The 20,646-nt window shown below is 56.6% G+C and overlaps 2 protein-coding genes across 4 annotated transcripts; both read right to left on the bottom strand.

The window, feature by feature from the left end:
* Window positions 1–293: 293 nt before the first annotated feature.
* Window positions 294–15,851, bottom strand: KCNJ4 (potassium inwardly rectifying channel subfamily J member 4). Of its 3 annotated transcripts, none has more exons than XM_086752964.1 (3): window positions 15,513–15,851; window positions 3,801–3,976; window positions 294–2,593 (listed from the first exon to the last, which is right to left on the bottom strand). In XM_086752964.1, the coding sequence occupies exons 2-3, from the start codon at window positions 3,836–3,838 to the stop codon at window positions 1,264–1,266; spliced, it is 1,368 nt and encodes a 455-aa protein (XP_086609090.1). In that variant the 5' UTR covers window positions 3,839–3,976; window positions 15,513–15,851; the 3' UTR covers window positions 294–1,263. The 3 variants fall into 3 exon arrangements, with proteins under 3 accessions (XP_086609090.1, XP_086609099.1, XP_086609080.1); XM_086752973.1 differs by lacking the exon at window positions 15,513–15,851 and adding an exon at window positions 4,555–4,631; XM_086752954.1 differs by lacking the exon at window positions 3,801–3,976.
* LOC104477232 (endosome-associated-trafficking regulator 1) lies at window positions 6,348–7,472 on the bottom strand. The gene has a single exon (XM_010117259.2). It carries the CDS (start codon window positions 7,470–7,472, stop codon window positions 6,348–6,350), a length of 1,125 nt encoding a protein of 374 aa, XP_010115561.2.
* Window positions 15,852–20,646: the final 4,795 nt, after the last annotated feature.

Genomic DNA, 20,646 nt, shown 5'->3' with positions numbered 1-20,646 from the left:
ATCAGGTTGCTCAGAGCCCCGTCCAACCTGGCCTTGAATGTTTCCAGGGATGGGGCATCAACCACAAATACTTCCCTCGCTCCACACGTTTTGTATGGTCTTCTCCCTGAGCAAATTCTCTGAGCCTTTTGTTGTAGGTCTTTACCAGAGAGGCCCAGAACAAGGAAGCCCTCGTGGTGGAGCTTCCAAGCACCAATGCCAGGCCAAAAGCAAACACCAGCACTGATAACGCTCATCAGTCTCTATACCAGACTGCGGCCTTGGAGTGTCTCCTTTGCTTCCAAACCTCCCCCTGGGATATTAGACTTTATTAAAAATAAATAGTTACAAATTCAGTTTTACAGCTGATGGCAGCAGGGAGAAGAACGGAGGAGGTGAAAGGAGCAAGTTGAGGGTCTGCTGTCCAGTCAGGTCACTTGTCTGTCATCCCGGCCATGCTGTGCCAGGGAGCAGTCTGAGTGTGCGAGCACAGGGCCCTGCCTCCTCTGCCAGCCACCTCGGGAGAGGAGCAGGACATGTTTTTCAAGAGGACTGGGAGAACTGGGCCTGAGTCTGTGGAGCTGAGCTGCTTCCGGAGGTGACAGATGCCAAAAGCCAAGGAGAGTGCAGAGTAGGCTACACGAAGTGTCCTTGTCTCCTAGTTTGGCATTTGTGGTGGAAGAATATGGATTTCAGTTCTCGTTCTGTTTTATATACAAAGAAAGAGTCATGTGCAACAAGCAACAAACATGCAAGTAAACCCCTCTCTTGAGATCCTTCCCCACTCCCTCCAGGAGTCCTAGACTTTCCCATTCATCCTCGTCCGGTCAGTGCTCAGGTATCGCTCCTCTCCGAGTGACAGTCATGACTCTTGACAGCCACAGGGTCTACCCATGTTGAGAGGGGACAGAAAGTCTGCCATTGCCTCAGCAGCAGAAACACTTGCTGCGAGTCCCGGTCTGTCCGTTGAGGGCAGGGACTCCTATCACCTCTCCAGAGATGAGAAACCAGGCGTGCTGCTTTCCTGTCTCTGGGCAGGAAAGGGGTCCTAGCACAAGCTGCACATGCTGAAAGAGTAGTGTATCCTCACTCCTCTTCCAGGCAGTACAACTTCATGGGAAATGGAGTATATCAGAGCAGCTCCAGGCTTTGATGTACTCAGGGGCTGAGAGGCAGTCACAGGAGGCATTTTTTGGTGGGCAAGGGACTTATCCAGCTACATACAGGTGCAGAACGGAGGAGGAGACGGTGGGCGATGGGTGTGGAACAAGGAGGCTGGAGGAGTTAGATGGCTGACTCCCTGCGGTATGAGATTGTATCTAGGGGCAGAGTTGCCTGGAGCCGCTCCAGGTCCAGGTGGCTTCCAAAATCCATCATCTGGATGACCCCCCCCTCTTCTTTGCTGCTGCCCCCTAGCACTACACCCACTTCATCGTCATCTTCATCTTCGTCTTGACTGACAAGAGCCAGCTCATTCTCGTAGCAGAAGGCACTAGGAGGTGGAGGAGAAGGTAGGATAGTCATCTTGCTTTCTTGCAGCTCCCGGGCTGAGCAGCAAGGTGTGCCAGCTACTTCATAGGTCTTGTGAAAGCGCGAATAATCCACTTTGTAGTGATTCTTCTCTTCAAACACAACAGGTTCAAAACGGTGGCCCCAAAGGATTTCACTAGCAAGGTAAGAGCTTCGTGCCTGTGTGGTCATGGCTGTGGCTTCCACCATCCCCTCCAGGATAACAACAATCTCAAAGTTCTCTGTCTCCAGCTCCTCCTTGCCAATTCCATAGAGCGGGCTCTCCTCATCAATCTCATGAACAATAATAATGGGTGAGACCAAAAATATACGATCGAGGCCCACGTCGTAGCCCACATTGAGGTCTCGCTGGTCCAGGGGGAGGTATTCCCCTTCCTCTGTCATGTAGGGCTTGATGAGCTGGGCTCGGACGTGGGCCTCCACTATGTGGCTCCTCCTCAGGTTGCCCACCCGCCACATGAGGCACAATTTGCCATCCCGCACAGAGATGACCGCATGGTGACTGAAGAGGAGGGTCTGAGCCCGTTTCTTGGGCCTTGCCATCTTGGCCATGATGGTGCCAATCATGAAGGAGTCAATAACGCAGCCCACGATGGATTGGACCACAACTGCCATGATTGCCAGCGGGCACTCCTCAGTCACACAGCGGAAGCCATACCCAATGGTTGTCTGTGTCTCCACTGAGAAAAGAAAAGCCCCTAGGAAGCTGTTTACGTGCATGATGCAGGGCTTGAAGAGAGAGGGACCGCCTCCCACTGAGGGTGCGTTGAGGTCGCCGTGGAAGAAAGCGATGCACCAGAAGAGGAAACCGAAGAAAAGCCAGGAGACCAGGAAGGCGGCAGAGAAGATCATAAGCATGTACCGCCAGCGTGTGTCCACACAGGTGGTGAAGATGTCAGCCATGTAGCGCTGAGACTTGTTGCTTAGGTTGGCAAAGTAGACGTTGCACTGGCCGTTCTTCTTCACAAAGCGGTTGCGGTGCTTCCGCCGGGGGGCATGGCCCTTCCCGTTCCGGCTGTGCCCGTTCATGCTGCCCAGTGCAGAGACCTTGTGTCCATCCTCTTCAGTCGAGACGATGCTGTACCTGGAAGAGAAGAAACAGGCATTTCCAGCAGAAATATGTGAAGAACAACAGCAACCACCAAGACAGCGAGGGCGGGAGACGTGGGTGGCTCGCAAGGCTACGATACCGCGGTGTTGAATATTGCAACAGTACTTTTCTCTGGTTGTTGCACTGTGGTGCCACTCTGACCAAATTGATGAAGCTTGGGTGCAATATTTGCTGAGTCTAGTCTTCCTGCCAGGAGGTTCTATCTAGCAACATCCTGACAGGGCAGCAAAGCAGAAGAAGCTTCTAGCGCCATGCTTCCTTCCCGCCTGGTGGCAGGCAGGACAGCCAGAAAGCCTGGGAGCAAGCATCCGCGGTCTGGCCAAATTTTGGCCCTGGACATTATATAAGGCTGTGAGTTTCTATTTTCTCCGCTGCTCTCCTCACTGATTTCATGGTGCGTTGGTGACAATGTTTATACACTTCCTGCACTCAGGACAATTCTGTTGCCACAGCAACGTGCGTGGCTCCCAGCATCCCGCATCTGAAGCCAAAGGTGTAATTTGGAGATCAACAGCCAAAGTGCTGGCAGATTTCCCTGGGAGAAGCTCCCTACACACTTTCTGGGAGACGTTTGCCCCTCCAGCTCCCTCCCTCACAGGCGGCACCACTGCTGCCCCTTGTATGCTGCAGATACTCGACGTGGTGGCAGAAGATGCTCTGACAACTGAGAAAATCAAGGAAGTGCACAGACCCACCAAGAGTACTCTGCCCTCCTGACTGCCAAGCCCTGACTTCCCAGGAGCTGTCAGGCTGGCAGTGTCTCCCTCCCACCCAGTAGTGTAGACATGTCAGCTGAAGCCCTCCAGCATGGGCTTCATGGCCCTTGTCCTCCTCTCATGGGAAGATGAAGCAAGAGAAGCATGTGTGGAGTTGTGACTCCTGAGGACTCCTGGGGACAGGGGGCTTCTGAAGCACTGCTTGAATCTGTAATTTCTGGTCCAGCATCACGCAGCGCTTTGCTTTTCCTCTGTAGCACTCCTCACCTGAGCACTGCCCCCATATATTTTGTGTCTTGGATTGGAGAAGGAGAGAGGAGCCATACCTTGAAGCAGGAAAGCCCCTGGCAGATAATTTGAGAAGAATATACCAAAAGGCAGGCTGAAGGTAGGGCCTGAGGGGCCAGATGAGGAAGACCCGGCCACCTTGGGCAGCAGCAGTCCTTGGGAAGGAGTTTACTCACCGGTTGACTCGGACGCTGCCCATGGCTCGCTGGATCATCAGATGTCAGGGGGCCGCGGGAGCTGGGTGGGCGTGGGATCTCATGCAGCAGCACTCACATGGGACTGGGTGGCCCTGGGTTTCACCTCTGGCGAGCTGGGGCCCATGCTGCCATTGTGATTGCTCCTGGGCGTGCACCTTGCACAGAAGGATGGAGCAAAACCCAGTCAGAGCCTCCCTTGACAGCACCCGTCCCAGTCCCAGAGCAAGGGGCGCAGGACTCCCAGCCTTTTGCTCAGGAGGGGTCTGGAGTTGTCCGCGGGGCACTGTGCAGCAGCCTGGCTCAGACAGGTGAGGAGCCCACAGATGCAGACCGGGTTGCACGGCCCGTAGCCCCCGTGCAGCCCGGCATCTGCCACTGAGAGAGATGCAGGGCCGGCTGGTCACTGCTCTCCAGATCAAGGGCACAACGGTTGAGCAGCTTGCAGGGCCCTTGCCCTGAGCCATTATATTAATATCATAGCTTACACTAGGACGAGAGCTCAGCCAGGCTAAATACCTGCACACAAGGACTAACGAAGCACGGACATGCACGGCAGCCCTCAGGGATCCCTGTCAGCCCAGCCTGACCCAGAGGGGATTTATTTTCAGGGGGTGCAGAACGTCCCCTTGTTTCAAAGAGGTGGAGAAAAGCAATGGGTAGAGCCAAAAAGGAGAACTGATGGAAAGGAAGGGCTTAGGGGTAGCGGAGGAGAAGCCATCTAGAGCAAACAGACCTTGTGACGTGCCTGCGTACAGCATCCAAGAGCGGCTCAGCAGCAGAGCCCTGGGGAAGATCTCCAGGAGATGTTACGTCCCGACCTGGTCCTCCCTGAGCTGCAGAATGGGGAAACTGAAGACTCAAGAGCTGACCTATCCCGCTTGCCCAGAGCTGCTGGGAAGTGAAATGCAACAAGGGGGTAATGACTCACAGATTAGGAAGGGCTTTGTACACCCATGCTAATCCTGCACTGTAACCTTTGGATTACAGCAGCCAGTGTGGAGTGCAGGACACAGACACAGCCAGCTAGTTTGCTTCCTCTGAGCCTCACCAATGAGCAACCAGAGGTTGCCATTTCTGGGTCAAATCCAAGGTTTGGAGCTGCTTGCAAGTGGTCACACACAGACAGGAGAGAGGAACAGCAAGTGATGTTGTCAGGGACAGAAAAGCTGGTGAGGACCATCCTTGTCTCATCATCAGTGTTACAGAACGGGGCTTCATGTGGCTAAGGGTGACCACTAGCTTTCTACAGTTAGGAGCATGGGCTAGATAGCAGCAAGTAAAGATCTCCAGACACCAGCTCTGATGTGCAAGCACTGCCTTTGTCATGTGTGGGATGAAGATTAACTACCAGTCTCTCCTCCAGAGACCAAGGTTACTGAGGCAATTTAAGCCTTGTGGCAACACAAATGTGGTTGTTCAGACCAGGGATATTATGGGACCAGGAGAAGACAGCAACCTTTACTGCACAGCTCACCATATAGAGGCAAAAGTGAACAGCTGCCCAAAAATTCCCATCAGGAAAAAGCACTTTGGCACTGAACTCTGCCAGCACCCACCCCCCACCGCCCTACAGCGTCCAAGTGTTTAAGGAGGGTCAGTTTGGCCAGATACAGGAAATTTGGTTGTGCAGCTAAGTAACCCTACAGCAGAAGCTGGGTTAGTAACCTATATTGATGAGAAATGTTGAGGGATGACCAGGTGATGAAGAAAGGTCACTTCATCCTCACAGATGGTTCCACTAGGATAAAGCTAAGACATGTCTTCAGTGATCACATGGTGGATTTGGACTGCAGGGTCCCACAGGTCTTTAGGAGGTGACAAAGAAGGGCAATTCAGGTTTTCGCCTCTATGCCAGCTCCAGCCAGGACAGGAAGGGCATCCTCTCCAGCCAGCACCTTCCTTCGCCAGCTCGGATAAGCCAAGCTCATCCTTAGCCAGCACTGATACTGATACTGGAGGACTTTGGATTTCTAGCCCAGGTGGTGGCCAGCTCCAGAAGAAGAGGATGGAAGACCTAAGGAGCTTCTGCCCACTGGAACCATGTCTAGCAGCACCCAGATCTCTGCTCTCACCTTCCCCAGACTGAGAAGGGGTAAAGCAGCAGGTGAAATGCAGGTACCACAAGCACTGCGCTCATCTCCAGTTCTGACCGGTGCAGCTAAGGGAAGGGATGGGCACACTATTTAAGAGCGCTGCATCCCGTGCTGCTGGCTCCCTCCTGGCTCCCACACGGGAGCTATAGTCAGCCGGAGCTGCGGCACAGCCTCATGCACAGACCCCACCACAGCTGGACCTTGCAGCTCGGAGCCTGGGAGATGTTTGCTGCTGGTTTCATGGTGCTGGAACAGAGCATCAGCAGCTAAAACGACGTCACTACCTGCAATTTGTACTTAACACTTAAAAGTGTTTCCGCGAAGAATAAAGGCTAACAGTTTGAACACACATGCCAGCATGGTTTTAGTACAGGCTGTAGTGGGAGACTGGTGGTCTCAGTCCGTACACTCATCCATAGGACCCACACAGAATTTAGTTCGTAGCTCTTTGTTCTGCTTCAACTTCGGAAATTTTGCCGGTAGATTTAAGGACCTCAGCAACAAAATGCAGGGACTCCGCTCCAGAGGCAAGCTGTCTGATGGAGAGGTTTACACCTGCCGTTATCTTGTGGAGGTTCTGCAAGGCGAAGTCTATGTTGTGCTTCGTAGCCCCCAGGTTGGTCGTTTGGCCGGCTCTCAGGTTTTTGTTCTCCACCCGGGAGCTCTCCAGCTCTCCCTGCAGAATAGAGATCTCCTGCTTCAGCTTCTCCACATTGCTTTCTGCCTCCAGGGCCCGCTGGGTCATTAGCTGGAGACTCTGCTCAGTCTGCTGGACGAGGGACTGCAGCTCTTGTGCTTCCCTCTCCTCTTTGGCCAGGCTGGCCTTCAGCTGCCTCTCCAGCCTCCACACCGTATGCACCTGGCTTTCCAAGGAGCTCTGCATGCTCCTGACCACCTTCCAGAGCATGGCGTTCTCCTTCCTCAGCACGGAGTAGGTCAGCTGCACGGACGGGAACTCTGTGTCCCTGATGGCCTCTTCATGCAGCATGTGGGGCTCTCCTCCCCTGGTGCACTCTGGATGCTCCAGATAAGGATCACTGGCGTGGGCACATAGGGCAAAGGCATCCATCCCCAAGTTCTCATCTGCGCTATGCTGGAAAGAGTCACAGGAGCCAGATGGTGTCGTACTGGCGGTCCGGAGAGTACGCGACCTTTGATGCACAGGAAGGTGATAGGTCCAGCTATGGTCCTCATCTTTGGACAAGCTGACAGGCATTTCCATGTCTTTGTAAAATGGTTCCTGCAACTCCTGAGCTTCCTCCTCAAGCTCCAGTGCATGCTTGGCCAAGCTTTTGGCATATATTCTATTTTTCAGTCCTTTGTCTTTCATTGTGTAAGGGTGCCTGGGATTTAGGGAAAATGGGATGGGTTCCCCCAGATCCCCCAGCTGACTGTCACCAGAACTGTCACGGCTCTTGCACCGGGGTGGAGGATGTGTGGAGTGGCAGGAGCAGCCAAATTTGTCATGGTTTTCATTGCCATCATCATCATCTTCCAATCCTTGAGAGTCTAGGCAGACCCTGTCTGTTGTCCCGGAGCTGCCAAGCAGCCATGACATTTTTAGAATGCTTTGGGCTGCAGCAAGCAGGAGGATCCAAATTATCCTCCTAGAGCCTGGGTCATGCAGACAGGTGACACTGACAAGCAGTGTGCCAACTTCTGCAGTCTCAGCAATGCTCGTAGGGGAAGAGGCAGTCACCAAAATCCCCACATTTAGATCACCAGGGTGCTCAGGAGGGAGCGGAGAGGAGGACAAAGCATCACTGTGTCTTCGCTGTGGGGAGAACAGGAATCACCAGGGTCTGTGATGTCATTATGTGACTTCACTGCCTGCTATGAGGTCATGACCAAGGGGAAGAGGAACCTATCAACTGCAAAAGCACTTTTTTTTTTGTCAACCGGAGGATGAGCCGGGTCCCTGTGGCCACAGAACCGATCCCAGCTCAGGAGTGCTGCCAGTGGGCAGAGAGGAGCTCATGAAGCTACCTGAGACCTCCATCCTGCAGCGGGGACAGGGACCGGCCAGCCCCGGGCAGGCAGCCTGGGGCAGAGAGGACAACCCTGCCCCGCAGGTTAGCCGTGACAGGGTGGGATGAAACCAAAAGATCTCTAGCAGCGAGATGAAGCTGCTGGTGTTTTGGTGGCAGGGCTCACCCTGGGCAGAGGCAGGAGACATCACCAGCGCTTTGGCCGGAGGCATTGCCCCAGGCGGGCCGGCCGGCGAGTGGACCACGCCGTGGTGCTGCCGATCTGATTCATCCTCTGCTGCCAGCTGGCACAGGGAAGCGTTAGCAATATTGGGCGCCGCAAACTCAGAGCGGCACGAGCCAGGAGACGAACGAAAATAAACCCGCTTACCACTTCCACCCCAACACACCCCCACAGTGCGCGGTGCCGCCATGGGAAAGACAAACAGGCAACAAGCCCTGGGCTGGGGACTGCCGTTGTGTTAGGTCGATGATTGCGTTAGCCCCCCGGAGATGGCATGCCAGGAGATGTAGCCACGCTCCCTCCTCAGCAGCTGATGGTCCGGGGCCACCGCTGACATCCCTGCCTGCAAAATGGGTTCTGTGAGCTCAGCAAGGCCGGGGGCCGTACCAGGAGCCCAAAGCCTCTGCAAACTCAGTTCAAATGACTGTGAAAGGCTCCCATTGCTCCTTGGAAGTCTGAAACACAAATGAGATGAAGAGAGAAGGCTCAGAGATGTCTCCAGCAAAGAGGGATGCCATTCCCATCAGCTGCCTGTTTCCCCCCGCTCCAGGGGGAGGAAAGCCTGGCTGAGGACAGACATGGGAATCCTGGAGCATGTCCAAGGACCTTTCTTGGAGCTCGCTCTGTGTCCTAGGACACAGATATGGAGGAGGAAGCCAGGAGGTCAGCAGCAACTCTTGGGGAGTGGGATGAAACTCTACCAGTGGGTGCAGCATGGGGCACCCTGGGAGATGCTAGGCAGGAGACTGCAGTCCTGGGAGATGCCTCTCCATCCCTCCTGTCCCCGCCCACGTATTTCATGGCCTGAGGAAGCCCCTCGGCACTTTAGGAAGCCAGTGCAGCGTGGGCATCGCAGCCCCTGTCTTGCAACATTGAAGCTGTCAGCCTGGTGGGTCTCCAGGGGCCATCTTTTCTCCTTCCCAACCACTTTCCCCCTCCTGTGCCCTAGATTGAGTGACACCGGGGACACTGCCACAGTGCTGCAGTCACCTTCATCTTCCCAAGTGACAATGCACTCCAGTGGCACAAGCCATTGCACCAGACTGTGCCACCACCCCAGTGCTGCTCTGACCCTGAGCAGATGTGTGAGGCCAGGTTGCTGCCATTGTTTTCCGAGGGATCTGTGGGCTAATAATAACGTTGGGGCACATGGTGCTGATGCAGTGCCTCCATCGCTCCATCCCAGTACACGGTGCAGCGCCTCGCACGTTCCAGGATTTCTCCAGCCCCTGCCAGAGCGGATCATGTTTGACAATCCTTCCTTAAATGTGCGGTGGAAGAGTCTCATGAAACAGAACAGAAAAGTCCACGCTGAAGCACTCCCCCACTTCTCTTTTTATAACAACCGTATCTGGTGCTCTGGGACCTACACCGTGAGCGACGATAATGGAAAAATCCCAGGGTATTTTTACACTCTTCGTCTTTGCTTTATCTGGAGTCGTCTGGCAAATGCTTCCCTCCTGTCTGTGGTCAATACCGCAGCTCCTGGTCGTGCCGCGTTTCGTACCTTTATACCCTTTACCGGCTGGGTAGCACCATCTGGCTTTGAGATCAGCATCCACAGACCCATCCTGCCGCCTCGGGCATGGTGACAACACGGCAGACGTCCTCTCGCCTCTAGGGGAGTCAGGGTGGGAACACCGGCAGCAGATGGGGGACCCCTTTGGCTTTTTGCAGAGCCTCGCAGACCCACGGCACGCGGTGGTGTCCTCTCCATCCTCTTTACAACTCCATCTCTTCTCCTCTTTCTCACGAATCCTTCTGAGGGTTCACACCAGGGCTCGCAGGGCAGCTGGGTGCCGCGGGGCTCTCTCGCCGCGAGAGGCAGTGGCCGAGCTCTCGCTCCTCCGTGGCGGCTGCACAAGCACAGGCGAAGGCACAAGTCGCCGCGCAGGAGAGCGTTACCATATTAAAAAGGCAAGTGGCATATGGAAGGTGAGGGGAGGAAGCTGTAATCAACTCCATACCATTTTTATATACACACTTCTGCCTTTTCGTTCAATAATTATAAATAGATTGAGTAAGTGCCAACAGTCCCCATCTGCCCCGCGAGGCACGATCCGCTGACCAGTTTCTCTCTCCGAAACAGGATTTTATTAATGTGCCTCTGCCTGGTTTATATTTCGGGGTGGAGTGGGGGGGGCGGGGAGGATTTTTTCCCCCCTCCCTGTGAAGCCCCGGAGCCTGGGAATGGGTAATATGAAAACAAAACAAAATGATTTGAAGTTAAACCATCTCAGTGTGTGACTCAGAGCTATTCATAGCTCCCTGAAGCCAGCTGCAGCAACGGAGCCAGAAGGATTCTGCCCGTATTATTATTCCAATTACCATCTGAATTAAAAGTTTGAGCAGTGATCAGCCCACATACTGACGGGAGGGGGAGAGAAGAAAGCGAGAGAGAGAGAGAAGGAGAGAAAGAGGGAGAGGCAGAAAACACAGATAAAAATGGGATCCACACAAAGGTCTCCAGGATGACAAAGTCGGGAAGAGGCAGGGAAAGGTGACAGCATCACCTCCTGCCTGCTCCCACACCACCCCGGGAATCCTACCTCTGGCCGCACCGACTGGGGCAATGGCGCTGCAAAAGCAGCCGCCCACTCCCTGGGATCCCGGCAGAGAGCGGGGGGACCCTGCGGCGGGGCTGGTGGGACTGGCACGGGTGCTCAGCCATTCTTCTCCGGCCGAAACTGGGCTGGGGGGACACGAGGGAGAGGCTGGGGTGCAGCCGAGCGGGAGTGTAAGGAGAGGATGCTGCTGGGGCGGTGGCTAGAGAGAAGTCCCCCCATTTTCTTGTCCAGGGAGGTAGGTGGGTGTTATTGTTCGTGGCTGGCATGACAGGTAAAATTAAATGCTCAGAAGCCCCCTGGCCTTTCCTGGGTGATGTTCTTGCCCAAAAAGGAGGCAGGCTTTTGTGGCAGCCAGGGTGCAGACGGCATCCTGCCTGTTCCCAAGGAAGCACTGGGGCTGACATCTGCCCCAGCAGCCACCCTGCCAAAACCACGGACTAGGCTCTTGAAGGGCTGGTGCAAAACCCGCAAGAGCTGAAGAAATGAAGGCACTGGCGTGTTCCCCAGGTCCCCATGTCCCAAGTGGCTGTGGTGTGTCACGTCGTCTCCTCCAGCTTCCCAGCACAGCCACACCAGTAAAAGGGGATCTTCCCTAAGCCCCCCACCCCAGGAGCTCCCTTTACTGGCCATCCTGCCCCATGAGAGCCCTGCCAAAAGACTGTCCCCAGCAGTGTCCCTGCACATCGGTGCGTCTCTGGCACAGAGCTCCTCCAAAGCCTATGTCGGCCTGCCCAGGAGGGTTGCCCACATAGGCCTCTTGATGGCTTTCAGCTAGTTGGGGACCAGGATCATTACCGGTGGGCAGGAAAATGGGGGTAAGGGTGGCCAAAGCCATCTGCCTGCCCACTGCAGTTGCTTGCTCTTCACCAAGGGAGGCTACGGCCGCTGCTCCGCACCTGGCTGCTGCGCGAGGGCTGAGTTCCCAGCCTGGCCTGGTGGCTCAGCACTGACCCATCAGCAACAGGAAAAAAGAAATTACCACCCCAAAACTCTTCTTGCTGCTCTAACAAGGAGCCCAGCAGAGCCACCAGCCACCAGCCACCAGAGGTGGTCTCACTTCTCAGCTTTCAGCCATGCCTGCGAGGCTTCCGAAACAGAGTGGAGGGAGCATCCCAGGTAAGCTGCAAAGCTGCACTCCCGCAGAGAGCGGATCGACTGTTTTGCTACAAGCCTGCTGACTGCAGCTTGCTCAGTCTGATTAAACAAACACACCTAAAAAACATCAAACCCAAGCGCTGGTCAATGTCCGCCTGTACCCCTCTCCTCTCCCTGGCCTCCAGCTTCTCAACGCGGCGGGGGCTGCCAGCACAGATGGGCTCAGGCACAGGGGGAAAATGGTGCGAAGCAGGATGCGGTACCACGTCAACGAAGTCCCCCCTCACCACCCCAGGTCATTATGGGTGGCTGTCATATCCCCACTCCTTGGGGCTGCGATGCTCGCTCTTGCTGGGACCCTGCCCGCTCACCTGCCTCTCGCCCGCCGGGACTCGGTGCTGCCGGCAGCTTCTGCCTGCTCGCCTCAGCCCAGACAGGAGGCTCCTTCTTGGCTGGGGAAGGGACGGGGACAGGAGACGAGAGGGGCCACTGGGTCTAGTCCCGTGGCAGGCACCACCTCTTCGTAACGCCATCGAGCTTTTCGGAGGGATGAAGCGCCTGCCTGTCCAGCCTCTGGGATCCCCGGCACCCTTCAGCCCCCATGCTCACCATGATGCTGGCGGGGCCGATCTATACAGCTCTCTTGGGGCTACAGGGCTGCTTTCCCTTCCTCTACAGCGGAGTCACTTCTGACATCCTCTTTCCATAAGTCTCTTTTTCGGCTGGCCCCTCTGCGCGGGTGCAGAAGCAGGCTGCCAGCAAATGCCATGGGAGCGGGCGAGAGGAGAGGGGAGAGCAAAGATGAAGGCAGGGGAAGGCAGCACAGGCAGCGGAGAGGCAGTCGGGACGAGGCCGGCAGCTCATTGCACCAGTGCTGGCATCACTCGTTGGGGAGGGAAGGAGGTGAGGAAGGAGGCAGGAGAGGTGTCGGGGTCTTTTCTCTGAGCCTTTTGCAGGGGACAGAGTGGGGGATGCTGCCTCCCTCGTTTTTGCACAGCACCAGGCTCCCTCTGAAGCATTTCAGGAGAAATGTTGCCATAGAAATAAAACAGCCGTCCAGATTGTGAGGGGCAGGCCCCGCCGCCATGGTGGCAGGGGCTGGCGCAGGCGTGGAGGCAGGAGTCCCCGGCCCGTAGCGTGGGGCAGTACTGGGCCAGAGGATGCCTTGTCCTCCATCCTGCACGCCTTCATCTCCAGTGAGAGCAGCGGTGGTGCTGCTGTGCCAGTGTGGCCGGTGCCAGCCCCAGGTGGCATCTCCTCCCCAAATGCACCAGTGGGTGAACGCCAAAACCTCCCCTCCAAGTAAGCTGCCTGCCACCAGGCTTCTGAGAGAACAGGCACAGCGGTGCACAGGTCTCTGGGGCGGTTGGGACAGGGTCACACCCCAGCCAGCTCCCATCCCTTGTCTGCCTGGGTCACAGCACCACATTTGCTGCTGGAGAACCAGTCTGAGAGGTCTGAGGGTGAGAACCAGCTCAAAGGTGGCTCCTGCCCCTCACTGCTAGAGGATCAGCATCTCTCACAAAGAAGGGGCTTAAGGATTGACCATCCCTGGTAAAACTGCCTTGTGTGGGAAGGAAAACCAGTGCTGGTGTCTCCATGGGCTCCGTGTGAGGCCCCTCCGTCCCAGCAAAGGGCACAGGAGCAGTGCCATCGGGGAACAGGAATTTATCCCAACGAGGTTTCGCAGTGCTGGGAGGCGAGCACAGGCGGCTCCACTCGGTCCTTGCCATTCACAGAAAAATGAGCGCCAGCAGGAGGCTGGGGAGCCGCATGCATGTGAGTGAGGGATCGATCGCTAAGACGCGAGCGTCCATCTATTGATCCCCTGCCACGCTGTCGGGTGAAGCCAGCTCGGCGCAATAAAGAGACAGGACAGTGGGAACTTGCTGAGGGCAGATTGCCATTAACCGCTCTGCTCTGTGTCTGCACTCGTGTCAGCGTGTGGCAGGCACAGGTATCCATCACCCTCCCACCGGTGATACCACCCCAGGAACATGGCTGATCCCAGGGTGGTGGCCAGCGGCTGAGCTCAGGGCGGCCGAGGGTCCAGTGGGGACCCCTCCTGTCGGCCAACTCTGTCCTTCCCCAGCCACCTCCTCACTTCCCGACTTTCCTTGCAAACCATGGATGGGGGCTGAGAAGAGCAAGGACCACTGCAGGGGCAAGGGCCACTGCCAGCCCCCTGCCAGCACCGCATATCGTGGCCCTCAGGTTTGGGGAGGAGGAGAGACAGAAGAGGAGAAAGGTGGGGAGAGGGAGCCCCACCTTTCTTCAGATCAGCCCTCTCCACCTCATCCTATCCACCCATTGCTATCCTCACCGTCCCTCCTCTTCCTCACCATGCCCTGTCTCCAGAAGGCTCACGTTTCCCTCCTAAGGCCCATATTTCCCCCACACTTGTTATTATTGCCAGCGGCTACAAACAGGGGTGGCCACATGCTGGAGTGACTCAGGCATCTGTGCGCGCCACTTCCGATGGGCAATGGAGAGGCGACGCGTCCCCACATCTTCGACAAGATGTGCTCCCTGCACACCATTCCCATCCCTTCCTGGGCTCCAGATGACCCCGAGCTCCAGGCCCCTCTCCACACCTCCCACCTCACACAGAAGGCTCCTCCCGAGAAGCTGAGGAGGACACGGAGCAAGGATTGAGGGTAGTCTTGGAGCCATGTCACCTCCGCCACACATCCCCCACATGCACTGTCACCATCTGCCCCTCGCAGCACACCCACAAAAGGGAGGAAGGGGAGAAGGGAGAGGACCCAGAGCCGCCATTCGCTTTGCCATGGATGAAGCCAGGGCTGGGCAGTGGGGACGGGAGACTCCAGGCTCTTGGCCAAGGGATTTGATTGTCTCCAGGTGATTTGCCCAGGAGGGAGGGCATCGGGGGCTGAAGGTGGCACCAGAAATGTCTGAGGTGACCTCCCTGCACCATGCAAACCTGCGTACCTGCTCCTGCCCCGGCGGGGATGCTAGCCTTCCCAACAGGGAGCAAAGGCAGAGATTCTCTGCATTTTGCTCATGGCTTCCTCCTGAGCTTCCTCCTTCACCCAAACTCAATATCCAGAAGACCCTTTGCACCGTGCCTGCTTGAGGGATGTTAGACCACCGCTGGCAGGATCAGCCACACTGGGACTAGAAGAGCTGGAATGCAAGGGAGAAGGGGGCAGATCTGGAGCCCAGAAAGCTCCATGGGCAGTGGGAGAGCCAACATGGGCTCTTCAGCCCCAGTTGTGCCCGAGTGCATGTAGAACAGATTCCAGCTCTGTTCTTCTCCAGGAATCGGCCAGGGCCATCACCCGTGCAGAACAGGAAAAACAAAGGTGAGCGGGACCCAACCCCAGGCAAGAAGGTGCTAAGGAAACACAGGGAGCACAGGGAGCCAAAAAAATGAAGAAGTTACCTGCAAAGCAACTGAAGTCAGGGCAGCGAGGGGCGAGGAGGGAAGTTGGGGAGGTTTACAGGCAGGTACCCACCCCTGCTCTTCGGCCCGCGGCCACCCCGGTAGCCGTATGTGCATACACCGTGCACACAGGCAACTTTATTATTCACTGGCACGCTCACACGAAGCCACGCATCTCTCCCTAAGTTATATTTATAGCTGTTCCTCAGAGTGAGCACAGATGAAACAATACATTATTTTCCTAAGGAAAAAAAACCAAAAACCCCTTTCTGGTCTCATGCCGGCAAGGGGAGCAGCGCACCCCGGCACCGTCTCTTACCCGGGTCCTGCCGAGGGCTGCCGCCTGCTCCAGCTGTGCCGAGCCAACATCAGAGGAAGGGGAAAGCAGACGGTTTCTCCATCTCACCATGAAATGTCTCAGCCGGACCGGAGGCAATCGGGGAGTTCTCTCTGCAGCCTTCACTTGCCTCTGGCTTGGGGTTTGTTTTTTTTTCCGCCCCCCCCCCCCCCCCCCGAAGCTACTTCTCCACAGTGACCTGCTCCTCTCCTAACTCTGCCCTGCCCACGCCAGTGCTCTCCTCCTGCCTCTGCCTCTCCTCAGCATTTTTCGCTCCCGGGAGCGTCCATCCCACGGAGCGCTGATGTGTGCCTTCGTGGCTCAGCGACGGGTTCAGGTCTCCCCCTCCTGCCTGGCTCACTTTTTTCCTGGCATCATTTGCCCGTGCCCCTCATTGCCCCCCTACTCTGGTCCCCAGATCCCCCCTCTCCCTTCCACTCTTCCTCCCTTTGCGCTCCGCTCCCTTTTGCTGGCTGCCTCTCCCCCTCGCTGATTGCTATGCAGTCTGTAGCTGAGAAGTCAGTAACTCTGTGGTAGGATCCAACAGCTTTCCGCTACTTTAGCCCATCCTCGCGTGTGAGCTCAGAGCCACGGAGGCACCGCTGCGGAGCTGCCATGGGGGAGACGAGAGCGCAACCATCGCCAGTGGGAAGGGGACAGCGAGGCCGACGGATGCCCCCAGGGAGGTGAATCTTCCCGCCGGGCTGGTGCAAGGGGCTGAAATATCCACTGCTGGGGGTTTTTTTTTCCCACCTGGATTTGGGGGGCTGGGCTGATGCCTCACCCTGACGAAAGACCAGGTTCACTCAGCTCATGCAGAGCATTTGCCGCAGGGTATGGCCTCACAGCCCGGCCTCCTCACCCTGCAGTGCTTGGGCTGTCCTATGGGGACAGGCGATGTCCACAGGCAAGGAGGGACCAGCCCTCGGAGTTCCAGTATGGTGCACAGCCACCCCGCCAGGAAACCCCACCCGGAAACCTCCCCTGGGTCTCCACGGCCGGCAGCATCTCAGGGGCTTTGAAGAGGTCTCTTTTTGGTGGCAAGGCGAGGGGCCAAAGGACCCTGTGGCAGCAAAGCTGCCCCTTTGGTGCAGGGGGGAAGCTGGAGGCTGAGGAGACCCTTGACCCCGCAGGCAGCTGCTGCAGACATGGGGTCCCAGGAACAGCCCTGCACCAGGCCAGTGGGGTCCATGGGCATGGTCCACCTCGGTGTCTCATCTGCTGTCTCCAACATTAAGGCCTCTGCTGGAAATTCAAAAAAAGATCAAAAAACCCCACTTTTTGAGTGCCCTCTGGGTCCCAGACCTGCAACAATCGTGACCCTCCCTCCCAAAATCATCCCAAGATCCCCTGTCACACAGATGCCCCCTCACACAACCCGCTGCAGGAACTGCCATGTCCTGCCAGCACCGGTGAGCACCATCACGGCGAGCGCAGCCTGCTCCCACCTGGCAAAGCCACCCCAGGGGGAGCAGAGGGTATTTTTAGCCACTCTCTGTGCAGATGAGCAGCTGCAAAGGGGGAGCACAGCAGCTACCTGCGCTGGCCAGCTCGCCCCAGCCCAACCGCGGCTGCTCCCCAACGCCTGAACCAGGGGTCCCGGGGAGCCGCAGTATCCGGATGGAGCGGGACCAGCCTGCTCCCTCCATACCCTCTGCAACGGTCCCTACTGGGATGTCTTCAGATTCAGGGTGGAGGACTTGCTTTCCCAAAAGCCCCATCCCCAGGGCCTGTGGGGCTGCATCCCAATAGCCAACACCTGGGAGCTGTGCAGGCACCCCGTGGCAAAGCGGAGCTGCCGTCTGGCACCACAACAGGCCTTTCCCCTCTGTGTGGTGAAGGGATGGAGATGCTGCTGAGACATCTTGCTCCTTCCCAGAGTAGGCGAAGCCACCAGGCACCCACGAACCCCTGCACCCCCCTTGGCTTCAGGTTGGGTTTCATCCTCTCCACCTTTTGCTCCTCATTGCTGTCTCCCCCTGAGACCTCGTTGTGTTTCCCTCTGCCTGGGCAGCAAGAGGATGAGTAGCTGCATCTTGTGCACGGCACAGCACCCCGGCATGACCAAGAGGCAGCCAGCATGGCCAGAGCCATTGGGAGGGACATGGAGATGTTGCATCAAGGATGCCACCAGCCCCTTGCTGTCCTTGTGCCCCCAGGGTGCCGTGCCCTGGCCGCCCCAGGCCCGCCGGCCCCGGCAGCGGGGTGGCTCACACTCGCCACCCCCGCCCGTCTCCACCGGCACCGTCTTTAATAAGAAGCGTGGAATATTTTAGCACCTATGGAAAAGCCACCACAGACGGTGGTGGCAGCCGTTGCCAGGGAAACGCTCCCAAAAATAGCCCCACTCCGCCAACCTTTCCCGATGCTGCTGTGGGGATGAGGGAGGCAGAGGGATGGAAGGGTGGAGGGATGGAGAGAGGGATGGAGGAAAGGAGGGAAAGAGAGATAAAGGGATGGATGGAGGGTTGGATGGAGAGGTGAATGGAGAGGGATGGATGGATGGAGGGATGGATGCAGAGGGATGAAGGGGTGGATGGAGGGGGAAGCAGGAGCTCCTGGGAAGGTGAGCGAGCGCTGCCTGACCCCTCTCCTGCCCAGGGATGAAGACAAGCACAACCTCCAGCCCCTGCTTGGGCACATCCAGTCCCGCTTTTCTGCGACACCAGCTAAGCCAGCACAAACCTTCAAGTCATCTCTGCCCTGGGCAGGTCTGACTTTGAGCGTTTAAACCAGACAACACAGTCTGGACTCCTTAGCCCCCACCAGGCTCCCTCTGCCATCCTCCGCCAGCTGTCCCATCTCTGTCCCTGTGCTCCAGGACTGCCCCGGCCAAGCTGTCTTGGTCACAGGGGCAGAGGTGGCAAGAGACCAAGGTGGCCCATGGTGCTCAACCCCACCATGTTCCCCAGCCCCTCCACAAATGCTGAATCACTTCCCTCTCTGGGATCGCTCTGCCATGAATCCCAGGGAGCTGCCCACCTTCCCAGAGCGGGTCTGGATGTGGCCTGGGCCACAGCCTGCAGCAGAAATGGAGGCCAAGCACCTCCAGGGGCAAAAAAAGCACAGAAGCCTTCCTGGTGGCAGGAAATAAATGCTTTAGTGACCCCTTTCGCCCCTCTTCTCATGCCCTCGCCATTGCCTCGCAGGATGGGTGGAGGTGGGGAAGGGCCCCCAGGAGCTGCTGCTGCCTGGCCTAGGGGCTCTGCAGGAGGAGGAGCCTCCCAGACCAGCGAAGGCAGAGAGGGAAACCCAAAAATAGAACTAAAGGAGGAAAAAAAAAAGAAAAAGAAAAAAATAAAAACCCAACAACCCCAAATTCCCATTTTTAATGCCAAATCCCAGCTCGCTCGCCTCCCTGTCACCCTGGCGACATTCCTTACGGTTGCCATGGAAACGGGAGGCATGGAGAGAGCATCACGGTGCAGGGTGGTGGCAGCGCCTGGCATTATTTCGGGAGGCAGGGAGACACTCGGCGCAAGGCGCTTCATGTTGTGGTAAGGAGAGAAGAAGGAAGGTTTATTTTTACTCGCTCCCACTTCATGTGCCAGTTTTTCCTTCTTTAAGCACCCAGAGGTCCCTCACCCTCCCAGCAGCTTTCCCATGGCCCTCCCGCATGCCTCATAGGGAAGACCCCAGCCCCACCGCTGTGCCATGGCTGAATGAGCTCAGCTGGGCTGCTCCCATTAAGTCCCGCTGACGGTCACATCACATGGCAGCTCCTGGTGCCAGAGCAGGAGATAACCGCATGGCTTGGGGCCGATCAGCTCTTCCTGGGAAGGTGCAAGGTGAAGAGGATAAACCTTTGCCACCCAAAACAGTCTTACCCCTCTGAGGGAGGCTTCATCCCCTGGGTGGGACAAGAAGCGGCAAAGAAGAGCAGAGGAACCAGAGGATGACAAGGCCTCTCAGATGTTGTGTCCCAGGGCCTTAGGAGGGGCTCTGTTGGAAGAGAGGACCCTAAATCTGTTTCTTCCCTCCGAGCCTCCCATCCTCGCTCCAAGGCTCAACCCTCTCTCTCTGCCCACCTGTAGAAAGGACCTGGGATGCCAGGGACCTTCTGGGCCACCACGGCTGGGGCTTGGCTTTCACTAGCACCTGCATGGTCTTGCACAGCCCAGCTGAAACCCCAGGCAGCTCCACTCTGACAGCTGGAAACCCAATTTCATCCGGTCCCTACCCCATTGCTCCTTTGCCAACGCTCTCCGTTGGTCTCACCTGCTCATCTCGCACCGCACCCATCTCTGTCTTGATGCCTTGGCTGGGCATCCCATTTGCAGGGCCCTCCCCCAGTGTCGCGGGGGCCGACCGAGCGGGTGTTTTCCAGCCCAGCCTGGGAATGTGGCTGGAAAAGCCCGGTGCGGCAGGTGCCGGAGTGGCAGAGAGGGAAAACACGGCAGCCAGCCTAATGGGCAGAGAGGAAATGTATGCAAATGTATTCAGAAAGGAATCCAGTGATGCTAATAGACTCGTTAGTCCTCTCGGTAAGCACCGGGAATAATATTTTTACACTTTAGTCATTAAGGATTTTACTCCGAGCTAGCCCATAAGGAGGTGCCGACGGAGGGAGATGTAGAGGAGATGGCCACGGGTGACGGCTGGGGACACGGGGCGAGAGCATGTGGAGTCACACAACCCCTGAGAAACCAAAATCTTGAGTAACCTGAGCCAGATGCCATTTGGTCAGGGACGAGGTGACAAGTTAAAACATCCATTTGGTTGTATTAAAGCGGCTTTATATTAGTGGTTAGATAACGAATATCTAACGGCCCCGTCTCAATGTGGAGGTTCCTCTGCAGTAACCGCTGCTGCAAGGACAAGATTTATCCCAACCCGGCTGGTGACCCAAGGCTGTTTCTGAAAATATGAAAACTTTATAACCATCACTACTAAGTTCCTTTCTGTCAAATCTATGAAACCAGCAGTACCTACGTGCTGCTTTCAGGCAAGGCGTGTATTACGTTGTTTGTGATCCACTCGGAGGAATCCAGGATTAATATTTTCAGCAAAGTTTGTTTCAAATCAGCCCTTGGGGAGGACCTTTTTCCTTTGTTCCAGGGCTGGGCTCTGGGATCCCGCTGTGGAAGCGGGGCACGACACGCAGCCGCAGCGGCCC

Source organism: Chlamydotis macqueenii, chromosome 1, assembly GCF_036417535.1.
Source record: "Chlamydotis macqueenii isolate bChlMac1 chromosome 1, bChlMac1.mat, whole genome shotgun sequence".
In the NCBI taxonomy this organism is placed as follows: domain Eukaryota; kingdom Metazoa; phylum Chordata; class Aves; order Otidiformes; family Otididae; genus Chlamydotis; species Chlamydotis macqueenii.
The sequence above is the reverse complement of the archived record's forward strand: the minus strand, read 5'-3'. Positions and strand labels throughout refer to the sequence as shown.

Coding starts and splice junctions, on each gene's coding strand:
- KCNJ4 (XM_086752954.1), bottom strand. CDS start 15,562: ATGTTGGCTCGGCACAGCTGGAGCAGGCGGCAGCCCTCGGCAGGACCC. Junction 2,594..15,512: donor CAGCCCTCGGCAGGACCCGG/GTAAGAGACGGT, acceptor CTTCTCTTCCAG/GTACAGCATCGTCTCGACTG.
- LOC104477232 (XM_010117259.2), bottom strand. CDS start 7,472: ATGTCATGGCTGCTTGGCAGCTCCGGGACAACAGACAGGGTCTGCCTA.